Genomic DNA, 27850 nt, shown 5'->3' with positions numbered 1-27850 from the left:
CTGCTTGGAAGGGTGGACTCTAAGGCAGGGGTGGTCAATGGTAGCTCTCCAGATTTTTTTTTGCCTACAACTCCCATCAGCCCCAGCCAGCATGGCCAATGGCTGATGCTCTAGGGCATGGTACTCTGCTGAGGCCCCACCCCTTGCCAAACCCCGCCCTCTCCTGACTGCACCCCCAAAGTCTCCAGGTATTTTCCAACACAGACCTGGCTATTCTACCCACCGGACACCTCCTTCCTAGATAGCTGGTGGTTACAGTCAGGAACACTTAAGTTCAACCCGGTTGCAATTTTTGGTTTTGTTTCTTTTTTTTAAAAAAGCTTGGGCTACGCATATGCGAAGTTAAGTGACTGCAACTCAGGAATTAACCAATGAGATCTGATTGACAGCTAGGGATGCCAGCCTCCAGGTGGGACCTGGAATCACAATTCATCTTCAGACTTAGAGTTGCCAAGTCCAATTCAAGAAATATCTGGGGACATTGGGGGTGAAGCCAGGAGCCTTTGGGGGTGGAGCCAGGAGGCTTTGGGAGTGGAGCCAGGAGCAAGGGTGTGACAAGCACAATTGAACTCCAATGGGAGTCCTGGCCATCACATTTAAAGGGACCACACACCTTTAAAATGCCTTCCCTCCATTGGAAATAATGAAGGATAGGGGCACTTTCTTTTTTGGAGCTCATAGAATTGGACCCCCTGTTCCAATCTTTTTGAAACGTGGAGGGCGTTTTGAGGAGGGGCACTGGAGGCTATGCTGAAAATTTGGTGCCTCTAGTTCAAACAACAACACCCCCCCCCCAGATACCCACAGATCAATTCTCCATTATACCCTATGGGAATTGGTCTCCGTAGGAAATAATGGAGTGCCTGGCAGACATTTCCCTCCCACCCATCCCGCTTTCTAGTGATCCTGAAGTGAGGGAAGGGCCTCCAACCCAGGGGATCTCCTGTCTCCACCTGGGGATTGGCAATCCTATTCAGACTACACAGATCCGTTCCCCTGGAGAAAATGGCTACTTTGGAGGGAAGAGTCTGTGGCATTGCACCTAACTGAGATCCCGCCCTCCCCAGGCTCCACCCCCAAATCACCCACAAGTTTTTCAACTTGGATCTAGCAACTCTTCCCCCCCACCAGCGGCTGGGATGGGGGGGAACCTGGCCACGCTACAGCAGCCCTAATTTTAACAGCCACAAAATTCCTTTTTTTAAACCTCCCAATTGCTCTAACAGTGTTACCCACCCCACCTCATCTCATACCTATAATCTCTTTTCTGATTAGGTATTTATTCTCATAAAAAGGGCGCTATTCTCTGAGTGACCCGGGGTTCCGGTTTCTTATCTGCTGTGAAGCTCACCGGTGGGACCTTTGGACAATCTTTCAGAGATCTTATAAAACCGCAGACTGGCAGTCAGATGCCGGAACAAAAGAGCTGTCAATAAAGCAGAATTGCTTAGGAAAATCTAAGCTCGCTTTAAAGGGGGTGGGGAGGCTTTGCGATAACAAAACGGCAGGCAGGATGTGATCTACAGGTTCTGACTTGGCTTCTCGCACCAGGGACCAAAGGCCCGCAGTTGTTTATTCTGTTCTCTCTCGCTTTCGATAAAAGGTCTCCGAGCAGACCCACCTGTATTTCTTGAGAGTTTGCTTTTTGTATTCCTTCCCCCTGCAGTAAACAGGCGGCTCGACTCAGAGATAAGACGCCTGTGGAATAATCAAAGGGCATTTTGAAATAACGGACAGGTGGGTGTCACTGCCTTCCTTCACAATGGCACCTCTGGTGACCCCGTGTTCCCGCCTTAAGCTACATCTCTCCTCTCCTTTTGCTCCCCACCCCGTGACAGATGTTATCCCCAGCCAGTCAGACCAGGGATCGAAGATCTGAAAAGCAGCTGTCACAATACAGAGGGGGGAAATTAGGGTCACCAGCTCTGGGATGGGAAACACTTGAGATTTGGGTGGGGAGTGCCTTCAGGAGGGACCTCAGCAAAGTATAATGCCCTAGAGCAGGGGTGTCAAACATGTGGCCCGGCGGCTGAATCAGGCCTTTGGAGGGCTCCTATCAGGTCCCGGAGCGACTGGCTGTCATCCCCACTCAACGCACAGCATCCAAGAAGGTCAGAGCGCCTGCTCCGGCTGCAACGCCACTGAGGATGTTCTCCGCAGCTGAGAACGAAACGTCTGGAAGGAAAACTTTCTCCAGTAGAACATGGCACTTGAGCCCGAAAGATTCTACAAACCCTAATGGCTGTCATCTGCTTCCTTCTTCCTCTCTCTTGTTTCCTTCTGCATCACAGCTTACTTTGCCAGGCTTGCTCAATCGCACAAGAGCTACAGAGCAAAGCCTCTGTTTTTCTCCATTGGCTGAGGCTCCTCCCTTGAGGAGGGGGGGAAGGCAACACCTGTTTTTCCAAGCTCTCTCAATTGCACCAGGCCTCTCTCCCTTCTATTGGCTGAGGCTCCCACCCCCAACCCCTGGAGAAGGAAGGAAAGATCCACAATTCCTTTGCTCAGTTCCCTGGATCCCATGGGAGAAATACAAAGAAAGCACATTTAAGACCAACGAGTGCTAATGTTTTAAGCATGTTTTAAAAAAATTTTTAAAAAAATATTTAATTATGTTTGTTTGTGTCCTTTATAAAGTTTATATCTCTTTTACCTAATCTTAAATAGGTACACACAGGGCCTGGCCCAACATGGCCCAGCCCAACAAGGTCTCATTTATGTCAGATCCGGTCCTCATAACAAATTAATTTGACCCCCCTGCCCTAGCATCCACCCTCCAAAACAGCCACCTTCTCCAGAGGAAGAAAGCCTTAGTCGTCTGGAGATTAATTGCTATAGCAGGCGATCCCCAGGTGCCACCTGGAGGTTGGTAACCCTAGCCCAAGGAAGAGATCCTTTACTGGTAAGCCCCACAGCATGGAAGGGGGAGCTTAAAAACCATCCAAGCTCATATCTATGGCTGCTGTCACAACCGTCTTCATGTAGCAGGCGCTTCCTGTTAAAGAAGTAGAAGAAGAGATTGGATTTATACCTTACCCTTCGCTCGGCGTCTCAGAGTGGCTCACAGTCGCCTGAGAGCCAGTTTGGTATAGTGGTTGAGTGTGCGGACTCTTATCTGGGAGAACCGGGTTTGATTCTCCACTCCTTCACATGCACCCTGCTGATGGGACCTTGAGTCAGTCACAAATTCTCACAGAGCTGTTCTCTCAAAGAGCAGTTTCTGTCACAGCTCTCTCAGCTCCACCTACCTAACAAGGTGTCTGTTGTGGGGAGGGGAAAGGAAAGGATATTGTAAACAGCTCTGAGACTCCTTTGGGTAGTATAAGGTGGGGTATAAATCCAATCACCACTACTTCTTCCCCTTTCCCTCCCCACAACAGACTCTGAGGCAGGCGGGTCTGAGAGAACTCTCAGAGAGCTGTGACTGGCCCAAGGTCACTCAGTCGGCTGCATGTGGAGGAGTGGGAAATCAAACCCGGTTTTCTCAGATTAGTCTGTGCTCTTAACCACTGTCCCACAAGGCAACCTGGCAGACAGGTATTTCGCACTCAGGACTGGCCATGTCGCAGTTACTTTGTGGAAAATCCGTGAGTGTACTGCTGAAACGGGAACTGCCTTGGTCTCACAGACCTCCCTGAAGTGTTGGCCAGGGATGGGACTAAAAAAATCCTTAGACTGGACGCTCTTTTCTGGCCCAGACTCAGTTTAGAGACAGCTAATGCTTTTGGCATCAGCAGCAGAACCGACATGCTTTGAGTCATCTGTTTCCGTCGTTCATGTTTATGACGCCACCAAAAAAGAAACAAAATCGGCAGGGATTCATGAAGGGCCTGAAGCATTTGGAATGCAAACTCAATTCGTCCTCACGCTCTACTTTCTAGCTGGAGAAGCATTCCCTCCAAAAATTGGCAGCTGAGATCATACCAAGGGCATGCAATGGATTTGGCAGGGAAAATGAAATGCTATGATACACAAGCCCCACCCCCCTTCCCTATACTTCATGGACTCTTTGTTTTTCCCTCTGGGTCATTCTGACTCTTTAACATTCTTTGCAAACACACTTCAATCAGTTCAAGTTTGCAGCCCTGCTGGTCTCAAGTCGTGCTGTAAACCAAGAGTTTCTCAACCAGTTGTCCAGGTTGGAAGGGGGGAGGAGAAGATGGTGAAGGAGAAGGAGGAGGAGGTGAAGAAGAAGGAGGAAGAGGTGAAGAAGGAGAAGGAGAAGGTGAAGGAGGAGGAGGAGGAGATGAAGGAGGAGGAGGTGGAGGAGGAGAAGGAGAAGAAGATGATGATATTGGATTTATATCCTACCCTTCACTCTGAATCTCAGAGCGGCTCACAATCTCCTTTACCTCCCTCCTCTACAACAGACACCCTGTGAGGTGGGTGAGGTTGAGAGAGCTCTCCCAGAAGATGCCCATTCAAGGACAACTCCTGCAAGAGCTATGGCTGACCCAAGGCCATTCCGGCAGCTGCGAGTGGAGGAGTGGGGAAATCAAACTCAGTTCTCCCAGGTAAGAGTCTGCACACTTTACCACTACACCAAACTGGCTCTCTGGGATGCGGGGTTTCCATAGTGATCACGAAGAATCTGCTCTCCCTCTATCCCCACTGCCACCTGCAAGAGCGAGGTCCCACGTCCTGCCAACCATATATGCCATAGATATTATCTCTCAGTGACCTTTTGGCATGCTAATAACAACTCTGGTGTTTGTCCTTACACCACCGTTCCCCCACCCTGCCTATCTGGCAAGTATCTTTGTTTCTCAAAGATTACCTATTGGACTTCCACAACTCCCCACCCCCCCCCCACCCCCGGTCCTTAAAACCTACCATGAAGAAGTGAAGTGAAGTGAAGAGGTGAAGAAGGAAGAAGAAGAAGATGATATTGGATTTATATCCCGCTCTCCACTCCGAAGAGTCTCAGAGCGACTCACAATCTCCTTTCCCTTCCTCCCCCACAACAGACACCCTGTGAGGTGGGTGGGGCTGGAGAGGGCTCTCACAGCAGCTGCCCTTTCAAAGACAACCTCTGCCAGAGCTATGGCTGACCCAAGGCCATTCCAGCAGGTGCAAGTGGAGGAGTGGGGAATCAAACCCGGTTCTCCCAGATAAGAGTCCACGCACTTCACCACTACACCAAACTGGCTCTCCTACACCAAACAGGAGGTGAAGAAGGAGGAGAAGGAGAAGAAGATATAGACTGAATGTCCTCTCTGTTTCTCTTTCTTTGGCCTCCAAATGTGTAGCTCCAAGATGAATATAAAAGATGGATAAAACAGAACAGGGGTAAAAACATTTTTTTTAAGTGGGCTTCTTGTTGCTATCCAGGTGGTAACAGTCTCTTTGACATTGTTGGGACATAAGATACCAAAGATTGGAAATCTAAAGGCAGGGGTGGCCAGACTTGCTTAACGGAAGAGCCACATAGAATAAACATCAGATGTTTGCAAGCCGCAAGGAATGAAAGTCAGATGTTTGAGAGCCACAAGACAGACAGGAAGGAAGGAAAATACATGGGGAGGGAGAGAGAGGAGGAAAGAAAGCAACTTTAACTTTAAATGCATTCGCCAAGCCGCTGGCTGGCTTGGCTTCTAGAAGTGATTTAAAGAGAGAAATGCCTTCTCCAAGCCGGCTGATAGGGCGGTGGGGGCTTTGAGAGCCACACAGTATGTGCGAAAGAGCCACATGTAGCTCCTGAGCCACAGTTTGGCCACCCCTTCTGAAAGGGATGATTAAACTGAAAAAGTAGGTACTGTGAACACAAAGGAAAGCCGGCTTTACAGAATAGGGGTATTTAGGGGAAGCAGGTTGAGGGAAAACGACATCGTAAAGCTCTTGGAACAGCGAAAGCATCATTCTGGAAGATGGCCTGTGGTCAGAGACTTGTGGGCTGGGATGAAACGCATAACCAACTTGAAAGGAGCCAATTTCCCTTTGGTTTTGCAGGGAAATGAGCAGACAAGCAGTGCCAGGCTACACGGAACGGTGCACTGTGAAATCCCACCTTAAAAGGACTGCCAGAACGTTGGATCGCTCCTCCTTCTTGTGAAAAGATTTTCTTGCCGAGGCGCCCGTGGCGACAGACCGCTCTGTCTCATTGTTCCGGCAGCCCCACCGATAACCAAACACAACGATGAAGCCCGCAGCAGCCTTGGAGTTAAAGCCACCGTGGTTGTCATCCGCATTCTGGCATCTACGAGTCAAGCACACTGCTTGGATCGCCGGGCAACTGCGAGCGTGTGCTTCTCCCCCTGACAAAATCAGCATCTCGCTGGGGACCACACAGTAGGGCATGAAGAGGAACTTCAAGTCAAGCAGGGAGGTAGGTCTTGGAGGACTTGGCTGAAAGCCTATAAAAGCAGCGAATTGGTTTGCTTTAAAGCACAATGGGGGAACGGTAGAAGCAATTTGAGCTTCTATAGGCTGAATGTCCTCTCTGTTTCTCTTTCTTTTTGCCTCCAAATATGTAGCTCCGAGATGGATATTTCCCACCAGGACACCAGTTTGTCTCTCTTCTGGAACGTTAGCAGCATTCGCATCTAAGAGATGTGGAAACCGACAACCCGACTTTTTATTCTCGCTCGCTAACGACGACAAATTCAGCCCCTCCTCCGATCAATTTTCCACTCGGCCGAAAAATTATTCATGGGCTAGGTTGGAAGGGGAGTAGAGTCACCGGTGGCCATTAAGCATTTGAGCAGACGGAAGGTATTTCTTCATGACCGGCCCTTGAGGGGTAGCCTATTTTTGCTTTTTGGACAAGAACATTCACATGACGAGGGTTCCTTTGGGCCCGGTCAGCTTCAGCATGTCGACTCAGGGCCAGGTGCAGATATAATGGAACCGGGGCGATGCACCGCTCTGCCCTGTCATCCAAACACCACCGGCGGTCACCCTAATGACACTTCCGGGGACCTCGGCACTACCGGGAACACCGTGGCAACTTCCTTCCTGGGATGCATCTTGGCTGTTATGTGCCTCGTTGGGATGGCAGGAAACATCTACACACTGGCGGTTGTCCACCTCTCCATGAGACCGACCAGTTCCATGTCGGTGTACATCATCAACTTGGCCCTGGCGGACCTTCTGTACCTCTCCACCATCCCTTTCGTCGTCAGCACCTACGTCTTGAAGGACTGGTACTTTGGGGATGTGGGATGCAGGATCTTGTTCAGCCTGGACCTCTTGACCATGCATGCCAGCATCTTCATCCTCCTGGTCATGAGTACGGAGAGGTACCTCGCAGTGGTCAAGCCCTTGGACACCCTCCGGAGGCCGAGGGATTACCACCGGATGATCACCTGCTCCGTGTGGCTGGTGTCCTTCCTCCTGGCCTTGCCTACCATGATCCTCATTGACTTACGGACCAGCAAACAAGGCGGCGTGGTCAAACGCATGTGCTACCCAACGTGGCAGATGGAGGCCTACAAAGTCTACCTCACCGTCCTTTTCAACACTTGCATCTTGGCCCCGGGAGTGGTCATTTGCTACTTGTACGTCCAACTCGCCAGGACCTACTGGAGGTCTCAGGTGGCCATCTTCAGCCCCAAGGAAGTGAAGAGATGCCCCAGGCAGAAGGTCTTGTACATGATATTTAGTATCATCCTCGCCTACTGGACTTGCTTTATCCCCTTTTGGCTCTGGCAGCTGCTCGGTGTCTATCACCACCAGACCAACAGCATTGCAGGCAACACGGTGGTCAACTTCCTGGTGACTTGTTTGGCTTACAGCAACAGCTGCATCAACCCTTTCCTCTACACGCTGCTGTCCAAGAATTACAAGGAGTACAGAAGAAGCCAGCACAAGAATGGTACCAGCCTCTCCAAGATTAAGTCGAGGAGGAGCTCCTCAAGGAGGTCGGTGTTATCGGGAAGCCACCCGAACACGGAGACGGTGGCTGTTGCACAAATCAAAGGCATCAACAGTGAAGACGTTGACTCTTTGTGAGCGAGTGAGTAGAAGGAAGAACGAGGGATGTAGAGGAGATCAAATGCCATCCGTTGTCTGGACCTACAAAGGTTGGAAACCCATGTCTGGAGTTGACCTTCAGTTGACCGGTCTTCAAGATTCGACGGCCATGGCACTGACTCAACTTTCTCAGCCTGTTGCAGGATTTCTCGGACTAGTTTGTTCGGCTGGGAGCTGTATGTATAATGGAATTCCCTTTACTTTCCAGAAGTATCACAGGCAAATATGTGCAAATACATTTAAGGTATACTAATTTATCATCTTGCTCACTGGAAGAGCGTTGGGTCTTTTTTCACCATTTCAGATGGTTACAGCACCAAAACAAAATCAACAGCATAGGTCTTTGTGTTTTTTAATAAACGGCGACTCGTAACTAATAGAGCCAGTTTGGTGTCGTGGTTAAGTGCATGGACTCTTATCTGGGAGAGGTTTGATTCCCCACTCCTCCACTTGCAGCTGCTGGAATGGCCTTGGGTCAGTCATAGCTCTCGTAGGAATTGTCCTTGAAAGGGCAGCTTCTGGGAGAGTTCTCACAGCCCCACCCACCTCGCAGGGTGTTTGTTGTGGGGGGAGAAGATATAGGAGATTGTAAGCCACTCTGAGACTGAGATTCAGAGAGAAGGGTGAGGTTTAAATCCAATATCGTCATCATCATCATCTTCTTTAAAAGAATGCTTGTAACAGACTCAAATTGTACAATTGTATAACGATGGCTTGGTTAGCTGACACCAGAGGGAGGGCCTTCTCAGTTGTGGACCCTACCCTGTGGAATGCACTCTCAGATGACCCTCTTGCCTTCCAAAGTTGCTTTGTTTCCACAGGGCATGCAAAGCTGAATTGTGTAGGTTGGAGAATAACCATGTTTGGCCTGTTTTAATAGCGGTATGGTGATAATATTTAATATTTGTTTTTACCTTATTGGCTTTATTGTTGTCAGTCGCCCCTAGAGCAACAGATTAAGAACATAAGAACATAAGAGAAGCCATGTTGGATCAGGCCAACGGCCCATCCAGTCCAACACTCTATGTCACACAGTGGCCAAAAATTTTATATACACACATACACTGTGGCTAATAGCCACTGATGGACCTCTGCTCCATATTTTTATCTAAAGCCCTCTTGAAGGAGGCTATACTTGTGGCCGCCACCACCTCCTGTGGCAGTGAATTCAGGAAAGCAGTGACTAAAAGATCTAACAAGTAAAATAAACATGTGCATCCTACCCCAGCAGCGCATGACGGTGGCTTTTGCACATGGTCTCCCATCCAGCCAAGGAACAGCACAAATTGATTCGGCTGCAGCCATGAAGCAACATTGAGCATCTTTGAGAACACTCTCTGAATTAGAACTCAATATGCTGTTTTGACCTCAATTGCCTGTGATGATGATGATTATATTGGATTTATATTCCGCCCTCCACTCCGAATCTTAGAGTGGCTCACAGTCTCCTTTATCTTCCTCCCCAACAACAGACACCCTGTGAAGTGGGTGGGGCTGAGAGAGCTCTCCCAGAAGCTACCCTTTCAAGGACAACTCCTGCGAGAGCTATGGCTGACCCAAGGCCGTTCCAGCAGCTGCAAGTGGAGGAGTCGGGAATCAAACCTGATTCTCCCAGATAAGAGTCCGCGCGCTTCACCACGACACCAAACTGTGTTCATGAAGATGCATGGCAAGGTTTTCAAATGCATCTTTATCATCAGGGATCTGGTGATCCCGGGCCTGAACGATATCTGGCTTTCCTCAGCCAGAGCCCAGGGCTTTTGGGCCTTGGCCCCAGCCTGGTGAAAATCTCTGCCACGTGACATCTAGGACCTGGTGCAGTCCCACAGGGCCTGTAGACAGAGATGTTCCACCAGACCCATGGTTGAGAACGGCAATGGTTTCTATCAAGCCCGGCCTTTTCCTCTTGCCAGTTTGGTGTGGTGGTGAAGTCTGCGGACTCTTGTCTGGGAGAACCAGGTTTGATTCGCCATTCCTCCACTTGCAGCTGGTGTGACCTTGAGTTAGCCACAAGCAGAGGCGTCACTAGGGTGGGTTGCACCCTGGGGTGTAACTGATTCAAGTCACCCCCTCCCCCATTGGGCATCACCCCTTTTGGAGGGCTGCGTCACCCCCTCTGCCCTTCTTGTTGCTGGTTCCGGCCCTCCTCAGTTTCCTTTTCGCCTTTGGGACCGGTGTGGAGCTGATCCACTTCCTTTCTCTCCGTGCACTGTTCGTGCAGCAGCAGCAGCCTGCGGGAGCTGGCGCTCCCCAACACAGAGCCGGTGCGAGTCCTTGCAGGGAGCGGGAGCAAGGAGGGAGTGGGGGGGGGGAAGTTGTTAGCGGCGTCTCCGGAGGGTTCCCCCCCCTGAAAATATGATATTGCATTTAGATTCAATAATCCCCCCCTAGCGTATCTAGAAGACTGCGGGTGGGTAACGATATATATTGAAAACTGTTCTAAAAAAAAAGAATGCAAATGCATAACACTACTTAAATCCTAAATAGGGGTACGATGTTTGTTAAGAGACAAGAGCACGCTTTACGTTTGCACCTTTGACATTCGCTCCTCGGCCCGGCCTTCTGCAAACTGGGGCCAATGAGAATGCTCTGGGGGAGGGCCGATAGCCCCCTTGGCCCCGCCCTAGTGACAACGCTGGCCACAAGTTCTCTCAAGGCTGTTCTGCTCAAGAGCAGTTCTAGAAGAGCTCTCTCAGCCCCACCTACAGGGCGTCTGTTGTGAGGAGGGGAAGGGAAAGGAGATTTGTAAGCCACTCCAAGACTCCTTTGGCTAGCGAATGGTGGGATATAAATCCAATGTCGTCGTCTTCTTCCTCCTCTTCCGTTAATTGGTCTTAAGTGCCATTTGCAATAGCTGTAGAAGTGTTGATTTTAAATTGTTGAATTGATTTGTGTGTGTGTTCATTGAACGTTTTTAAAAATCAAAATGCAGTGCACCACCCCGAGCCCTGTGCACAGGGGAGGGGGCGGTCCATGAATAAAATAAAATAAAGTAACAATAACAAGAATAATGCTTGCAAGGCTTTTTAGCCGTGTGTCTTGCTGCCTTCTTCCTGGTTACTTTTTGGCTTCAGGGAAAACGTTTATCAACAAGTAGGGTTCTTTCAGGCAGAAGTGCAGGTAAAAGCACCGGATGGAGGCAGGAAGGTTGAACTCATCTCTCCTCCCCCTGCCCACCCACCAGGCTGCGATTTAAGCCTCCTCCAAGGTATAGCTTAGGTAGGGTTGCCAAGTCCAATTCAAGAAATGTCTGGGGACTTTGGGGGTGGAGGCAGGGGACTTTGGGGGTGGAGGCAGGAGACATTAGGGGTGGAGCCAAGATCAAGGCTGTGACAAGCATAATTGAACTCCAAAGGGAGTTCTGGCCATCACATTTAAAGGGACCCCACACCTTTTCAATTCCTTCCTTCCATAGGAAATAATGAAGGATTGGGGCACCTTCTTTTGGGGCTCATAGAATTGGACCCCATGGTCCAAACTTTTTGAAACTTGGGGGGTATTTTGGGGAGAGGCACTAGATGCTATACTGAAAACTTGGTGCCTCTAGCCCAAAAAACAGCCCCCCCCAGAGCCCCAGATACCCACGGATCAATTCTCCATGATTTTCTATGGGAATAAATCTCCATAGGGAATAACAGAGTTCCCAGCAGACATTTCCCTCCCCTCCCCCCGCTTTCTGACGACCCTGAAGCGGGGAGAGGGTCTCCAAACTGGGGGATCCCCTGCCCCCACCTGGGGATTGGCAACCCTAAGCTTAGGTCAGGGGTGTCAAACATGCACCCCAGGGGCCAAATCAGGCCCTCAGAGGGTTTCTATCAACCCCCCCCCCCCCCCGAGCAATTGGCTGTCATCTGCTTCCTTCTCCCTCTCTCTTGCTTTTTTCTGCATCACAGCTTGTTTTGCGAGGCTTGCTCAATCGCACAGGAGCTACAGAGCAAAGCCTCTATTTTCTCCATTGGTTGAGGCTCCTCCCTCGGGAAGGAAGGAGGGAGGGAGAACTTGCTTTGCCAGGCTCTCTCCATTGCACAGCAAAGCTACTGAGCCAAGTGTCTATTGGCTGAGGCTCCTCCCCCTCCTGGCCCCCAGAGAAGGAAGGAAAGATCCACAGCTTCCTTTGCCCAATTCCCTGGATCCCATGGGAGAGATACAAAGAAAGCACCTTTAAGACCAACATGTGTTAATGTTTTCAGCATGTTTTATTTTTAAGTTTTAAAAAAAAATCTTTGTGTTTGTCTGTGTCCTTTATAACGTTTATATTTCTGCAACCTGGTCTTAATTGGGGACACATAAGGCCCGGCCTGACATGGCCCAACCCAACAAGGCCTCATTTATGTCAGATCCGGCCCTCAAAACAAACGAGCTTGACACCTCTGGCTTAGGCAGCAGGCTCAATCCTGCCGCCAGCTGACACCAAGGTCAGCTACAGCCATGGGCCACCCAATTGCACCCACCACCACACGCTCCTCCCCACTCCACAACAAAAATGCCTGATGGTTGTAGATGACGCATGCGTATGGGTAGGTATCCGCCCACGGGGAGGGGGGCCATTGTGGCTCCATGGCAGAGCACCTGCTTTGCATGCAGACAGCCCCGGGTTCAATCCTTGTCGTTTCCAGTTGAAAGGAGCTGGCAGCGGCGGCCTCCGTGGGAAACTTTTCCCTGCCCAAGATTCTGGAGAGCAGCTGCCCATCAGAAGAAACAATGCTGATCTAAATGAGAAACTCCTCACGACCTGAGTTCGATCCCCGGTGGAAGCTGGGTTCAGGTAGCCGACTTCAGGTTGACTCAGCCTTCCATCCTTCCGAGGTCGGTAAAATGAGTCCTCAGCTTGCTGGGGAGAAAGTGTAGATGACTGGGGAAGGCAATGGCAAACCACCCCGTAAAAAGTCTGCCAGGAAAATGTTGTGAAAGCAACGTCACCCCAGAGTCGGAAACGACTGGTGCTTGCACAGGGGACCTTTCCTTTGAAGAGCCCCGTGGCGCAGAGTGGTAAAGCTGCGGTACTGCAGTCGGAGCCCTCTGCTCACGACCTGAGTTTGATCCCGATGGAAGCTGGTTTCAGGTAGCCAGCTCCAGGTTGACTCAGCCTTCCATCCTTCCCAGGTCGGTAAAATGAGTCCCCAGCTTGCTGGGGGGAAAGTGTAGATGACTGGGGAAGGCAATGGCAAACCACCCTGTAAAAAGTCTACCATGAGAACGTTGTGAAAGCAACATCACCCCAGAGTCGAAAACGACTGGTGCTTGCACAGGCGACTACCTTTACCTTCTAAATGAGAACCAAGATTCAGAAGCATAGCCAATTGACTCTTGTAAAAAAATTAACCCTATGCTCATAGACTTGTAACCACTTACAAGTAATTTCTAGGGGGAGAAATAGTTCTACAGCTTGTTCAAGAGCCAGTTTGATGTTGTGGTTAAGCACGCAGACTCTTACCTGGGAGAACCGGGTTTGATTCCCCGCTCCTCCACATGAGGCCGTTGGAGTGACCTTGCTTCAGTCACAAGTTCTCGCAGACCTGTTCCTCTCAAGAGCATTTCCTGTCAGAGCTCTCTCAGCTCTACTTACCTCACAGGCAGTGTTGTCTCTAAGCTGAGTTAGTGTGAGCTAGCTCACAATTTTTTTAGCCTCCAGCTCACACATTTTTGTCTCAGCTCAGAAAAACGGCCCTAGAGCAAACTAAATTGTTGCAGTCGCTCACAACTTTAATGCCAGTAGCTCACAAAGAATTTTCGCTCACATACTCCACAGCTTAGAGGGAACATTGCTCACGGTGTCAATTGTGGGGAGGGGGAGGGAAAGGAGATTGTAAGCCACTCTGAGACTTCTTCAGGTATTGATGGTTGGGGTATAAATCCAATATCATCATCTTCTTCAATCCCAACCACCTGTTAATCAACTGGGGGGCAGGAATTAACTAATCTGCTAAATATTGTATCCAGGGGTGGAATTCTAGCAGGAGCTCCTTTGCATATTAGGCCACACACCCCAATGTAACCAATCCTCCAAGAGCTTACAAAGCTCTTTTTGTAAGTTCTTGGAGGATTAGCTACACATCAGGGGGTGTGGCCTAATATGCAAAGGAGCTCCTGCTAGAATTCCATCCCTGATTGTATCCTTCCTTTGGGGCAGCTCTTCAATTAGATCAGTAATGGAAGACAACCTTCCCTAGCCATGCCAAATTCTGGAGGTGACTGGTTATAGGGAGCGATCATTGGTCCATTGCGGGGCAAATGAAAATTCCCGGCTGTATTGCAAACTAAGATTTGCAAATCCTCTCCTCAATACTCCGCAACACACAAGGGGCTCCTGGAACACAACTTGAAAGGGGCTGTGTTGCTGGGGAGGGGGGGAATCAATTGTTCCTGAAGCTAGAAAGCCTGACAAACCAGCATTGTATAGGAAAACACACGTGCAGAGTTTCAACAGGGAATCAAACGAACAAAGGCATTTCCTGTTATCTTTAGTGAATGCAAACAGAGACCTTCCAGGAAACCGTGGGGAGGCTGACAGTAGAGAACAGAGGGGCTGTGGCTCAGTGGAAGAGCCTCTGCTTGGCATGCAGAAGATCCCAGGTTCAATTCCTGGCATCTCCAGTTGAAAGGACTAGGCAGGAGGTGAGGGGAAAGACCTCCGCCTGAGACCCTGGAGAGCCATGAAGTGGTGCTGTGGCTCAGCGGAAGAGCCTCTGCTTGGCATGCAGAAGGTCCCAGGTTCAATTCCTGGCATCTCCAGTTGAAAGGACTAGGCAGGAGGTGAGGGGAAAGACCTCCGCCTGAGACCCTGGAGAGCCATGAAGTGGGGCTGTGGCTCAGCGGAAGAGCCTCTGCTTGGCATGCAGAAGGTCCCAGGTTCAATTCCTGGCATCTCCAGTTGAAAGGACTAGGCAGGAGGTGAGGGGAAAGACCTCCGCCTGAGACCCTGGAGAGCCATGAAGTGGTGCTGTGGCTCAGCGGAAGAGCCTCTGCTTGGCATACAGAAGGTCCCAGGTTCAATTCCTGGCATCTCCAGTTGAAAGGATCAGGTGGTAGACGATAGGAAAGACTTCTCCCCGAGATTCTGGAAAGCTGCTGCCAGTCTGAGAACACTTAAGGCTCCATAAAGCATCTTCTTTCAGTCCGAAGAGCTGGAAGTGAACGGTCCAGCGTGGGTTGGCAGCCTGGCAGCACGTCCCTCTGCATGCCAGCGGATGCCGCTTTTGAGCTGGTACAATGGGACTTTTGTTTTAGCCAGGGAAAGAGGTGGTAGCCCTGCCGGGCAGGAAAAAATGTAGCCATTTAGGCCTTTTGTTGCTTGAAACCCAAAGGGGCGGGAGGAGTGGAGCCAGCTCGGCCGTTTTGCCTCGAACATAATCGTTGTTCATCCTGTCCTAGCAGGGAAGGCCGTAAGAACAGCCTTTGCCTCAGCAGCATTTCTATGACTGAATAATTTCACACTCCCTCCCGTTCTCTGCGCAAGAGAGAGGAGTTGTTCAGCCCAGCCATGAAATGGTATGTTTGCCTCTGGCGAAGATGGCATTGGAGCCCCGTGGGGTGTCTGTGAAAATCTCTTTACAAGCGTGTAGGTTGGGCAGTGATTGGGGGCACGCAAGCGGGTTGGGGTGTGGGGGGGAAACAGAAGCAAGCACACAAGCTGCTCCCAGGAAGTCCAGAACCAGTCGATTCTAAAAACCGTGCTTTCCCAGAATTCTTTGGAACTCTACTCCAACAACATAACGCCACAACGGAATCTCTCTCACAACGGAAGCCTACTCTCGGTCCCCGGACCAAAAGAAGCCAGGCTATGCGTGACAAGATCCAGGGCTTTCTCGGTGGCAGCACCAGAGCTTTGGAATGCCCTTCCAGAAGCCATACGGGCCCTGCGGGATCTGTCTGCATTCCGCAGGGCCTGTAAGACCGAGTTGTTCAAGCAGGCCTTCGAGGCATGACGAAGATGGCTGCCACCGGACATCGCACAGAACGCCGGTGTTCACGGCTTGGAATTCTAATGCCGCTATAATGTATTCAGCACTATATAATGGTTTTAATAATCTCGAATTGTAATACGTTTTTAAACTGGAAATGTAAATTATGGTTTTATATATTTTATTTGTTTAATTGTGTAGATACTGTGAGCCGCCCTGAGTCCGCTTGTGGAGAGGGCGGGATATAAATCAAATGCAATAAATAAATAATAAATCTCTGATGTTAACGTTCTCATATCGGGCAAGCTCCTGACAAAAAGAACTTGAGAGGAAACATGCAAATTCTAACCCACGGGGTCCCCAACACATTTGAGCCTGTGGGCACCTTTGGAATTTTGATCCGGAGCGATGGGCACCATCCCAAAATGGCTGCCCCAAGAGGGCCATAAAATGTCAGGGAGCGTGGGTACACATTAACTCCAATGGTAAAAATTGACATTTCAGGCAGAAACTCCGTTTGACGGGATGGCTTTTAATTTGCACAGCCCACCAGAAGCCTTGCTGGGCAAACGCCCCACCTAAAACTCCCACTTTCTAAAAGCACTTGGTGGGCACTAGGAAAAGGTGTCGGTGGCCGACATGTTTAACCTCCTAATGAATCAGTTGCTGGCTGCAAAAATCCAAAGCGAAACCTGAAAAAGCTTCCAGGTCTCTTCTTTTCAGAGTCTGTACACAATCCTGGAGTAAGCGCATCAGATCAGGGATGGCCAAACATGCTTTAGGTAAGAGCCACACAGAATAAATGTCAGATGTTTGAGAGCTGCAAGGCATGAATGTCAGATGTTTGAGGGCTGGGAGGGAGAGAGGGAGGCAGGCAAATAGATATTGGGGTCGTGGTAGATAACTCACTGAAAATGAGTCAAGACAGCGTGCGATTGCAATAAAAAAGGCCAACACCATGCTGGGAATTATTAGGAAGGGAATTGAAAACAAATATAATAATAATAATAAATAATAATAATCAGCCAGTATCATAATGCCCCTGTATAAATCAATGGTGCGGTCTCATTTGGAGTACTGTGTGCAGTTCTGGTCGCCGCACCTCAAAAAGGATATTATAGCATTGGAAAAAGTGCAGAAAAGGGCAACTAGAAAGGGTTGGAACACTTTCCCTATGAAGAAAGGTTAAAACGCTTGGGGCTCTTTAGCTTGGAGAAACATCGACTGCGGGGTGACATAATAGAGGTTTACAAGATAATGCATGGGATGGAGAAAGTAGAGAAAGAAGTACTTCTCTCCCTTTCTCACAATACAAGAACTTGTGGGCATTCGATGAAATTGCTGAGCCGGTTAAAACAGATAAAAGGAAGTTCTTCTTCACCCAAAGGGTGATTAACATGTGGAATTCACTGCCACAGGAGGTGGTGGCGGCTACAAGCATAGACAGCTTCAAGAGGGGGTTAGATAAAAATATGGAGCAGAGGTCCATCAGTGGCTATTAGCCACAGTGTGTATATATATGTGTGTGTGTGTGTGTGTATAATTTTTTGGCCACTGTGTGACACAGATGGGCCATTGGACTGGATGGGCCATTGGCCTGATCCAACATGGCTTCTCTAATGTTCTTATGAGTGAGAGGTGGAAAGAAAGCAACTTTAAGTGCATTTTCCAAGCTGCCAGCTGGGTTGGCTTGGACAAGTGATTTAAAGAGACCAATGCCTTCTGCAAACCAGCCAACAGGGTGGTGGGGGTCACAGTTTGGCCACCCCTGTGTCAGATCCTAGCGCTCACACAGTGAAAACAAGAAGCATTTTTAAACATAAAAGAGCAGAGAGAGACAGAAAGAATGCCAGGACGGCATTTAATAGCCAGAATGGCATGTAACAGCCAGTATGCAAGAAGGTGAAAAACCCTGGTCCAAATAGTACCTGGTAGCACTAAGAAGCACCACGCTGGAATCCATTTGCTGCCGATTTCAGATTTCAAACTATCTGGGAACGAATGCAGCATGGATCAAGAGAGGTATTTTAAGAGCTGGCAGCACAAACTGGGAACAGCATCGACACCAACAAAAGCGGCGAGCTGGGGCGGGCGGATTCCTTGCAGTTCATGAATCAGCAGGGGTTTGGAACCGGAGTTCTGCCAGCCGCTCTCGGCACTAAGCTGCGTTCCTAGCTTGGAGACCTGTGACTCAACAGCTCTGCCTCCTCCACACACGCGCACACCCCCCCCCACCACCACTAGCGAGCTGCCGGGAGCTGTCAATCCCAGCTGGAATTAAGTCCTCTGTCAGAAACAATTATGTTTAGCCTGGAGAGGAGACAGCTGAGAGGTGATACAATAGCCATCTTCAAGTACTTGAAGGACTATCATGTAGAGGGTGATGCAAAGTTGTTTTCGGTTGCCCTGGAAAGTCGGACTAGACACAACAGATTGAAGAAGACTCAGAGCGGCTTACAATCTCCTATATCTTCTTCCCCCACAACAGACACTCTGTGAGGCGGGTGGGGCTGAGAGAGCTCTTAGAGTAGCTGCTCTTTCAAGGACAACTCCTACGACAGCTATGGCTGACCCAAGGCCATCCCAGGAGCTGCAAGTGCAGGAGTGGAGAGTCAAACCTGGTTCTCCCAGATAAGAGTCCACACTTAACCACTACACCAAACTGGCTCTAAATCTAGAGCTTTTTGGCTAAACTCTAGAAAGAACTTCCTGACAGTGCCGGATTAAACCCTGTGGAGGCCCCTAGGCAGCCAAAATCTTGGAGGGGCCCTTGCAAATCATCTCAGAGTGCCCGCCCCGCTGCAGCCTGTAGGCCCCTTCTCCAAAGCCCCTTTGACAAAGCTGCAGGGGAGAGGCAGAGAGAGGCAAACTTGGCCACGACACCAGCAGCAGTATCAGACAAGTAGGCCGAAGAGCGGCTCAGTTGCTGGCTGTGTTTGCAGGCTCCGAGGGCTACAAGCAGGGGGGAAACCGGGGGAGAAAGCTGGCCCAGGGCCCCTAAAAGGCGTGGGGGCCCATAGGCCAGTGCGTACTTGGTCTAATTGTTAATCCGGCCTTAGTTAGGGCAGCTCCTCAGTGGAACAGGCTTCCTCGGGAGGTGGTGAGCTCTCCTCCTCCTCGGGAGGTTTTCGAGCAGAGGCTAGAGGGCCATCGGATAGCAATGCTGGTTCTGTGAACTGAGGCAGGTCGGGAGGGAGGGCAAGGAGAGCTGCGTCAGAACTTAGTTCTTGTGGCCCTTTCTTCCACGTCCAGGGAAATGCTGATTGCCACTTTGGCAATTTATCTCCAGGGCAGCTTACCCAGGGCTCCTGGAGGGCTGTTGTTGTTGCCATCTTCTGGGCATGGAGCAGGGGTCACTGGGGAAGGGGGGGGAGGAGAAGGTATTGGATTTATACCCCGCCCTTCACTAAATTTCAGAGCACCTCACAATCTCCTTTCCCTTCCTCCCCCACAACAGACACCCTGTGAGGTAGATGATATTGGATTTATATCCCGCCCTCCACTCTGAAGAGTCTCAGAGCGGCTCACAATCTCCCCCCCACACACAACAGAAACCCTGTGAGGTAGATGAAGATATTGGATTTATATCCCGCCCTCCACTCCAAAGAGCCTCAAAGCGGCTCACAATCTCCTTTCCCTCCCCCCCCCCCAACAACAGACACCCTGTGAAGGTGGGGCTGAGAGGGCTCTCACAGCAGCTGCCCTTTCAAGGACAACCTTTGCCAGAGCTATGGTTGACCCAAGGCCATTCCAGCAGCTGCAAGTGGAGGAGTGGGGAATCAAAACCGATTCTTCCAGATAAGAGTCCGTGCGCTTAACCACTACACCACACTGGAAATACTTTTGAATTCCCTGCATTGTACAGTGGGGGTTAGACTAGATGTCCCCAGAGATCCCTTCCAACTTTATGATTCTAAGGGAATCAAATCTGAAGTCTTTTACACATGGCTTCCTGGTGGATCTTGGAATTCTTCCTAATCACTCATCACCTGAATGCTTGATTACCCTGTCTCTCTTCACCATGGGCCTGGGTGATTTAAGGACAGATGCAAACAGCAAAAGACCTTACCTTGCAAGTTAGCATCAGATGAACAGGTTTGCCTTGTATGATGGCAGATCCAGTCTCTTCTTTGGACCTCTCCCAGTAGCAGTTACATCAGGCTTGCAGGTATTCTGCAAAAGCCCAGACTACATTCTGCCCACGGAGCGCAGCTTCTCGAGGAATGGGAGGCTTCCTTTCAAATGTGAATGTGTTTCTAGTCCTGATGATGGTGGGCAGTGTTCCCTTTAAGCTCAGTTACTGTGAGCTAGCTCACAAATTTTTAGCCTCCAGCTCACACCTTTTTGTCTTAGCTCAGGAAGGAGGACCCCCAGAGCACACTAATAGCTCACACCTTTGATGCCAGTAGCTCACAAAGCAGAATTTTTGCTCGCAAGACTCGGCAGCTTAGAGGGAACATTGGTGGTGGAGCCGGTTCTGAAAGCGTCTTGACAGCAGGCAAAGCTGTGAAGCTTCAGGAAGTTTAGGCAGGTTGTAGAACGTACGTTTTGCATTGCTAAATTTTGATTCCCTGCCCGCCCAAAGTGCTGTCTCCCAAATCCTCTTTGATGAGTTCAAAATTTATTGGATGGCTACTACAGGTTAGCCTTACCCTATTTAAAGGGTCAGTGGGTAGCCGTGTGGATATGAAGGAGAACTTTTGATTCCAGTGGCACCTTTAAGACCCCCGAAGCTTAATTCCAGGTATAAGCTTTTGCATGCATGCACTCTTCTTTAGATAACGAGCCCCGTCGCACAGAGTGGTAAAGCCGCAGTACTGCAGTCCTAAGCTCTGCTCACGACCTGAGTTCGATCCCAGCGGAAGCTGGATTCAGGTAGCCGGCTCCAGGTTCCGAGGTCGGTAAAATGAGCCCCCAGCTTGCTGGGGGGGGGGGGGAAGCGTAGATGACTGGGGAAGGCAATGGCAAACCACCCCGTAAAAAGTCTGCCGTGAAAACGTCGTGAAAGCAATGTCACCCCAGAGTCGGAAACGACTGGTACTTGCATGGGGGACTACCTTTACCTTTTTACTCTTCTTCAGAAGAAAGTGTGCGTGAGCATGAAAGCTTATACCCAGAATTAATCTTCGTTGGTCTGACTAGACTCAAACTTTGTCCTATTTACAGGGCTGAATTGGCCCATTAGGTTGTTCAGAGTAATCAGTTTATAGGACAAGGTTTCCCAGCATCCCTATCACCCCGGCAGGAGACGTGTGCGTTTTCAGCAGCGTATTTCAAATATTAATGAACCAAAAGTCAAAACACAAGTGATAAAATGGGGAACGTCTACTGTGTTTTTTCAGTATTAGTTTCTTGAGAGAGGTGTTCACTATAAACTGTCCGCTCACCTCTGTCTTGCAGGGAAAGGATGAACACAGCAATCTTCCAGTCCGTCTTGAAAACTGCAGGATACCACTTCTAATATATATCATATCCTGTAACAGTCGACTGATTCGCTGCTGTGCTTAAAAGCAGCAAGATCAAGTTACCCCAAAAAAACCAACCAATCAGTTGGGGACTCCCTGGATATGCCTAAAATGAAGTGCCCATGAATTAACCAAAGGGGGGGTGGGCAGGAAGACCACAAATTGCCTGCTCTAGGAGACCCCGAATGTTGAAAGGCTATTAGAGCAAAAGTGCAGGAAGGAAAAATAGCCTGTTGAAACCCCTGAGAGTTTATTGAACTCTCTGGAAAGGGAGATTTCCAAATTGCTTCCCACTCCCAAAATTCCTCACACCCGCTTTAACCACACCATTTGAATTTACACACGAACCTGCCTGAGCTATAAGATCTCAGGCGTGGGTTGTTTTTTTTTAAAAAAACCCTGTAATCATACTAATTGCATTCTTTCACAATAAAGTTAACCCTTCCCAAGTATTGGACACGCTACCTGGTCGAAATGTTTTCGGCTGGTCAACACGCACTCGACTCTAAGAAGAGCGTGTGTGCTTGGAGTCTTGTCCGATTTATAATTTCAAACCCTGAGCGAGGCAGAATTACCTTCCCTGGCCACGTCCAGTTTCATTCAGGTTTGGTTTGCGACGCCACCTACTGCTGTACTTTCATATCTACAGTGAAAATTTTAAACGGTTTTCCTTAGAACAGCATCAATATCAGCTGGCCTATAATATATTGGCCAGCATCGGTACCAGCTGGCCCACGTATTGGCTGCTCCAATATTACCCCCTTCACATCAATGTCATGTTTAACTGAACTGGATGGAATGTAGCGTTTCGACTCCTGAGAATTTCCTGTCCCCGAGGCCCACAGTGTAGAAGACTGCAGATTTATACCCCGCCCTTCTCTCTGAATCAGAGACTCAGAGCGGCTTACAATCACTTACATCTTCTCACCTCACAACAGACACCCTGTGAGGTGGGTGGGGCTGAGAGAGCTCTGCCCTTTCAAGGACAACTCCTGCCAGAGCTATGGCTGACCCAAGGCCATTCCAGCAGCTGCAAGTGGAGGAGTGGGGAATCAAACCTGGTTCTCCCAGATAAGAGTCTGCACACTTAACCACTACACCAGGGGTGGCCAAAGGTAGCTCTCCAGATGTCTTTTGCCTACAACTCCCATCAGCCCCAGCCAGCATGGCCAATGGCTGATGGGGATCCTTCAGTTAAGACTCCTGCGTGTCGTGTCCAGAATATTCACATCTGGAGCACTGCCAGCTGGAAACTGGAACTTCTCTTAAAAGCACATTCTGATGGCAGAGTATTAAGTGTTCCTGGATTCTCTCAATCAGGGGTTGCTTTGTAGAACAATAAGTGGTGGAGCTCATCCAGGGATTGTTATACAGCTGCACCTACTATTTCTTGGACAAGGTGGGGAGGAGGAGAGGGAACCTTCAGAAAGGTTCAGGAGCTGTGCTCCTGTGAGCTCCTGCTGAATCTGAGGCCTGCTCTCAATTAATATGGAGAGCGTGTGAGAAGTCCGAGGTCTTGGCTTCGGGGAGGGGCTGTGGCTCAGGGGCAGTGCAGAAGGTCGAAGATTCAACCCCAGACATCTCCAGTTGAAAGGATCAGGCAGGGAGGTGACGTGGAAGGCCTCTGCCTGAGACCCTGGAGGGCAGCTGCTGGTCTATCAAGACCAGGGGTGACCAAGCCACAGAATAAACATCAGATGTTTGAGAGCTGAGAGGGAAGGAAGGAAGGAAGATAGGGGAGGGAGGGAGAGGAGGAAAGAAAGCAACTTTAAGTTTAAATACATTCTCCAAGCTGCCAGCTAGCTTGGAGAAGTGATTTAAAGAGACAAATGCCTTCCTCCAAGCTGGCTGAATGGGGCAGTGGGGGCTTTGAGAGCCACACAATATATGTGAAAGAGCCACACGTGGCTCCCGAGCCACAGTTTGGCCACCCCTGAACTAGGCAGTGCTGTGAAGGACTGAGGGTCTGATCCAGTATAAGGCAGCTTTATGTGCATTTTAAGGAAGGTAAGATACAGTACAAGCATTATCACAGACCAGGTTGCTCGGCAAATATATCTTCACACGGCATTTACTGCCGTGAAGTACAGACGATATCGTGGCAGGGTATGGGCCTTCAGCGGTTGTTTCAGAGTGTTTCAGCCCCAGCGTGAATGCTGTGCTAGCGCAGCAAAAATGGTTAAAAAAAACCACCTAAACTTAAAGTTGTGAGTTTATTGCATATGTAACAAAAAGGGGGGGGGGGAGAAAAAAAATGAACATGACCTCCTGGGCCCAGCCTACTATACAATCATTGTTTATTCCAGCCGGTTCCATTGCCACGTTAAATAGTAGTATTTCTTTAAATACTTTGATTTTAAGACATAAAATGGAAGGGGGGGGGGAATTAGTGTACAACTTTTCCACAAAATAAAATCCGCAATTAAAAACAGTGAGAGGAATAACACGGGTAGCAGCAATACTTAAAAAAAAAAGACATTACAAAAACAATAAGTTAAAAAATACATTATAAAGTGGTTGAACAAAAAATATATATATAACGGAGCAAAAAAAAAAAAGATAGAGACACAAATACATACTGCTTCCTCCTTCCCCCCCCCAACAAAAATCTTTCTGTGCTCTACAGTGTTGATTCTGGGTTCTGGCTATGGGAGGGGGGGTCTGGGACAGAATGGGGCATTATAACGAGCTGAGCCTTTAGCAAGGTGGACACGCTCCCTGCGCCGAGCAAGCAGTCTTTCTCTAAAGCAAAAGCTGGTTCGATATTGTTGTTTTACACACTCATGCCTTCCCGATTCGCTAAACACACGCGCACGCACGCACATGCACACAAGTGGTCACTTCCTACGTCCCTGAGAGCACGGATGCAGAGATGACGATGCGCTTCAGGGGAAGCCAACGGAGACTGGTACTGCTGGACGAGAGGCCCTAGCTTTGTCCTTGCTACATACGTTGAAAGGCCGTGGGAGGCTTTGGATGTGCCAACACGGGGTGTGGGGGGGGGCAGGAAGTGCAAATGCCCTGGTGTGTCCTCCGTGTGTCTCTGTTGAAAAAGACTTGAGAGGGGGAGGGAGTAGTAGGAGAGATGGGGAAAAGAAAGTGTGACAACCCAGGCCACGTTAAACCGCTTGTGCTTCCAGTCCCCATCTGACCCTCTGACGACCTTCGCTCGCTCCCTGTGGGCCTGTCCCAGGTGGCGTTAGCAACCAAGAGGCTGCAGTGGCAAATGTATAAGCTGCCCCACCTTCTATTTCTGCTGCGTGTTTTGTCCGGATGGTGTAAATGTCAGGGAAGGGCAGATTCAAGCTTAGGCACCCCGCCTTTCACAGCAAGAGGATCTGACCTTTCTACATCTCTTCAAGCACACTCAGATGTGGGATTTTGAGCTCGAGAAGAAAGAGGTGCGATCTATGGCACTGCTGCCAGCACCATGGAAAGGGGAGGGGGAGAAGAATCACTGAGTTTGCCTAGTATGCTTTCCCTCACAAATCCCAGCTCATTCCTGACTCAAAACCTTGAATGCCCAACGTGATGGGAAATGGGTCCATTTGGCCTTTAAACAGCTGCAGTGCAAAAGGCACAAAAAAACCCCAAGGAACAGGAGAGGTCACCAAGGAAACAAATGACCCACTCCTCCTGTCTCCCTCACTGTTGTCACGGAGAAACCATCTATGCTACCTGGCCTGAACCACCCGTGCCTTTGCGCTGCCTCGGGGCGTGTCACTTCTACACAGCATGGTGTGCCTCTACAGGTCCCTCTTGTTTCAAGTTATGCCACAACTCTAAAGGTCCCTCTTGTTTCAAGTTATGCCACAACTCTAAAGGTCCCTCTTGTTTCAAGTTATCCCACAACTGTATTGCAACAGCAGTGAGAAGAACTGGCCGGTAAGTTTATTCTTTGGCAGGGGTCTCCCTGCTAATCTTACAGGGTTAGCCTGTTTTCCTCTGGACTGTGCATGAAGCCGACTGCTGGGCTTGAAAACATCTCTCTCATCCTTCCTCCCTGCAGAGGACGGTCTGGACAGCCTCTTGGTAGCATTCGCACCTTTCTATGGTACCGTGTAGGTTCCGGTTCCACTGACAGGGCTTACTTATGCCTGAGAGGGCAGCATCTCACCCCGATAGGCATTTGGAAAGCTGGAGTTGCTATAGTTCTGTTACCCAGAGGACTTGTAAATTAAACCTGGCTAATTATTTTGAATGCCAAACCGTACAACACTTCCTCCTCCCCCCCCCCAATAATGCAGTTAACTGGTCCTTTTAAGTGCGACTGGGTCCCAAAGGCCCTCCCCCCGTCCCCCCCCATTTACATCTGAGTCCACCAATGAAATCCAACACTTCAGCCACATGGTGCAAATTTCACAAAACAAGACAATTCCCCCTCTCACAAATGCAAATCCTCATGTTCCCAAAACATCGAATCACAAAAAAAGTTACGGTCAACTGAACGAACAGGAAAGATTTTTCAGGATTCGAACAAGTATCTAGCTTTAGTTTGACCTACTGTAGTTTAAAGCTGTTTTCAATGTTTTTCTTTTAAAAAATGGACCATAGAAATATTTTTGTGGGTCAGAGAACAAATCTGATCCACGGTTGAAACCCGACACGCGACTTGTCCAGAACGCCAACCGTTAAACATGGATCTTTGTGTTTCTTTTCTTGAATAAAAAAAAGTATTGTGAAGTCAAGTCTATCTAAGACACATTTGATGACGACTGGGCCTTCCTGCAAGGAAATGTTTAAAAAAAAAATACTGTGCTGTTGTGCAAACTGTTAAGTGTGATTCAACTAACCAGGTTACTTTGGTTTTCCTCTGGGAAGTCTCATGAAGTGAGTGACTTAAAACCAGTCTTGAACTATTTTTGCTTCAGAAGGATGAAAACGAGAAGAGGAAAAAAGCAAGAGGCTAAAAGCAGTACTCCGGGTTGGCTCAATCTCTGTAGGCTAAAACCATGAATCTTCCCAATAGATTTACATTGTGTTAGACATTTATTGTCTACATACGCTCCTCCGCTCGACTGCATCGTTCTCCGGGCTACACGGAACTTGGTTCCATTTGCTTCTAGCTATTTCCTCTTAAGAGACTTCTGCAAATTCGAGTCAAAAGAAAGCGCCTGAGAAAGCCGCGTCAGAAGAAAACATTCCGGACTGCTGGGTCATGTCGCCCCAAGCCTGCTTTCCCTCTCTCTCTCTCTCTCTGTGCATTCTCTAATATACATTAGGGAAGGAAGCCTGCAGAACGAAGCTGTTCTCGGCTTTGAAGCACCCGAAACAGGAAAGAAAAAAAAAAGCTTACTGCCCCATTCAAGGATGGCTTGGATTCCTCAGTCGGTTCTCAAAAAAGCCAAGCCGCTGCAGTCGCATAGAGCGCTTCCTATTAAGGAACACGTGTGCCTATGGAGCTGCATTCCGCTAACCGTTCTGCAACGAGTACTCTGAAATGTGCATTTGGGGCCTCCTGGCACCAGTCTCTCTTTTCTGCAGCTTCTGGGCTCTACCGGGGGGGGGGGGGGGGGAGAAGAGGAGGCTCAGGGCTGCGTTAAGACAAAACATCCAGGTACACACGACCAGCCAAAAGTCCTCAGCAAGCCAACCTCAAGACTCTCAACGACAAGTCTGATTTAACTCCTATTTCAAAAACAAAACAAAAAGACTGCCGGTCATGGACCTTATCCACAATATGTGTTACAAAGTCTAGCAGATTATCTTGGGTAACCAAAACCAAAACCCCGATCCCCTGGCTGTCTTTTGTTTCGTGGGAAATGCGGGAGCGGGGGAAAAAAGAAAAGGGAATTACTGTAACAAAAAAAAGGGAGGAATCGTGTGGTTGGGAACCACCAGCAAAAGCCCCTGACGTCACCGCAGGAGGGGCGATGGCCTCGTCTCCCCGAGTCCTTTTAGCGTCCCGAGGCTTCGGACAACAGAGGGGTCACAGCAAGCTTCTTCTTCGCGCGAGCTTTTGGTTGGGTGGTCCGTGAGCTAGAATCTTGTTTCCTTTGGTGGCCCGTTCACTCCACGGCAAATCCACACGTCTCTTCCACGGCCGTCAGGAGCTTCTCGTAAAGTTTCTCGTAGGACTCATAAGGCGGAATGTCGATTCGGTTAAAGCTACGGAAGGCAGAAAGATTGGCGTTAAGTGTGCTGCCAGTCTGTTAGGCGGTACGCCATACAGGCATTAAAAAAAAATAAGAATGTCATTGTGCGTTCCAGAGGTCAGATACACAGGCTGCCCCCGGTCTTAAAACACGAGCCCTGATCAGATGGCCAAACGCTAAGACGGGGTGGCCAAACTGTGGCTTGGGAGCCACATGTGGCTCTTTCACACATATTGTGTGGCTCCTGAAGCTCCCACAGTCAGCTTGGAGAAGGCCTTTGTCTCTTTAAATCACTTCTCCAAGCCAAGCCAGCTGGCAGCTTGGAGAATGCATTTAAATTTGAAGTTGCTTTCTTTCCACCTCTTCTCCCCATCTATTTTCCTTCCTTCCTTCCCTCCAACACCTGACATTCATATCT

General features: G+C 49.3%; 3 protein-coding genes across 5 annotated transcripts in view; 1 reads left to right on the top strand and 2 right to left on the bottom strand.

Moving 5' to 3' along the window:
* Positions 1-27850, bottom strand: part of PDAP1 (PDGFA associated protein 1) — a 465345-nt gene that overhangs the window by 162063 nt on the left and 275432 nt on the right. The gene's annotated exons all lie outside the window — the stretch shown is intronic.
* Positions 6841-7959, top strand: LOC132588354 (urotensin-2 receptor-like). Its single transcript, XM_060260725.1, has one exon. It carries the CDS (start codon positions 6841-6843, stop codon positions 7948-7950), a length of 1110 nt encoding a protein of 369 aa, XP_060116708.1. The 3' UTR covers positions 7951-7959.
* Positions 23534-27850, bottom strand: part of SMURF1 (SMAD specific E3 ubiquitin protein ligase 1) — a 62131-nt gene continuing 57814 nt past the window's right edge. For 2 of the 3 annotated variants that reach the window (XM_060260709.1, XM_060260711.1), the window contains one exon: positions 27139-27445. In XM_060260709.1, coding sequence (XP_060116692.1) covers positions 27346-27445 — 100 coding nt within the window. In that variant the 3' untranslated portion in view covers positions 27139-27345. Of the gene's footprint in view, positions 27446-27850 lie in introns of all 3 variants that reach the window. The other variant, XM_060260710.1, reaches the window with a different exon arrangement.

The sequence above is a fragment of the Heteronotia binoei genome, chromosome 20, assembly GCF_032191835.1.
Source record: "Heteronotia binoei isolate CCM8104 ecotype False Entrance Well chromosome 20, APGP_CSIRO_Hbin_v1, whole genome shotgun sequence".
NCBI classification, from domain to species: domain Eukaryota; kingdom Metazoa; phylum Chordata; class Lepidosauria; order Squamata; family Gekkonidae; genus Heteronotia; species Heteronotia binoei.
Note: the sequence above shows the minus strand (reverse complement) of the source record. Positions and strands in the feature narration are given on the sequence as shown.

Excerpts from the sequence above, each read along its gene's own strand:
- LOC132588354 (XM_060260725.1), top strand. The coding sequence starts at position 6,841 with ATGGAACCGGGGCGATGCACCGCTCTGCCCTGTCATCCAAACACCACC.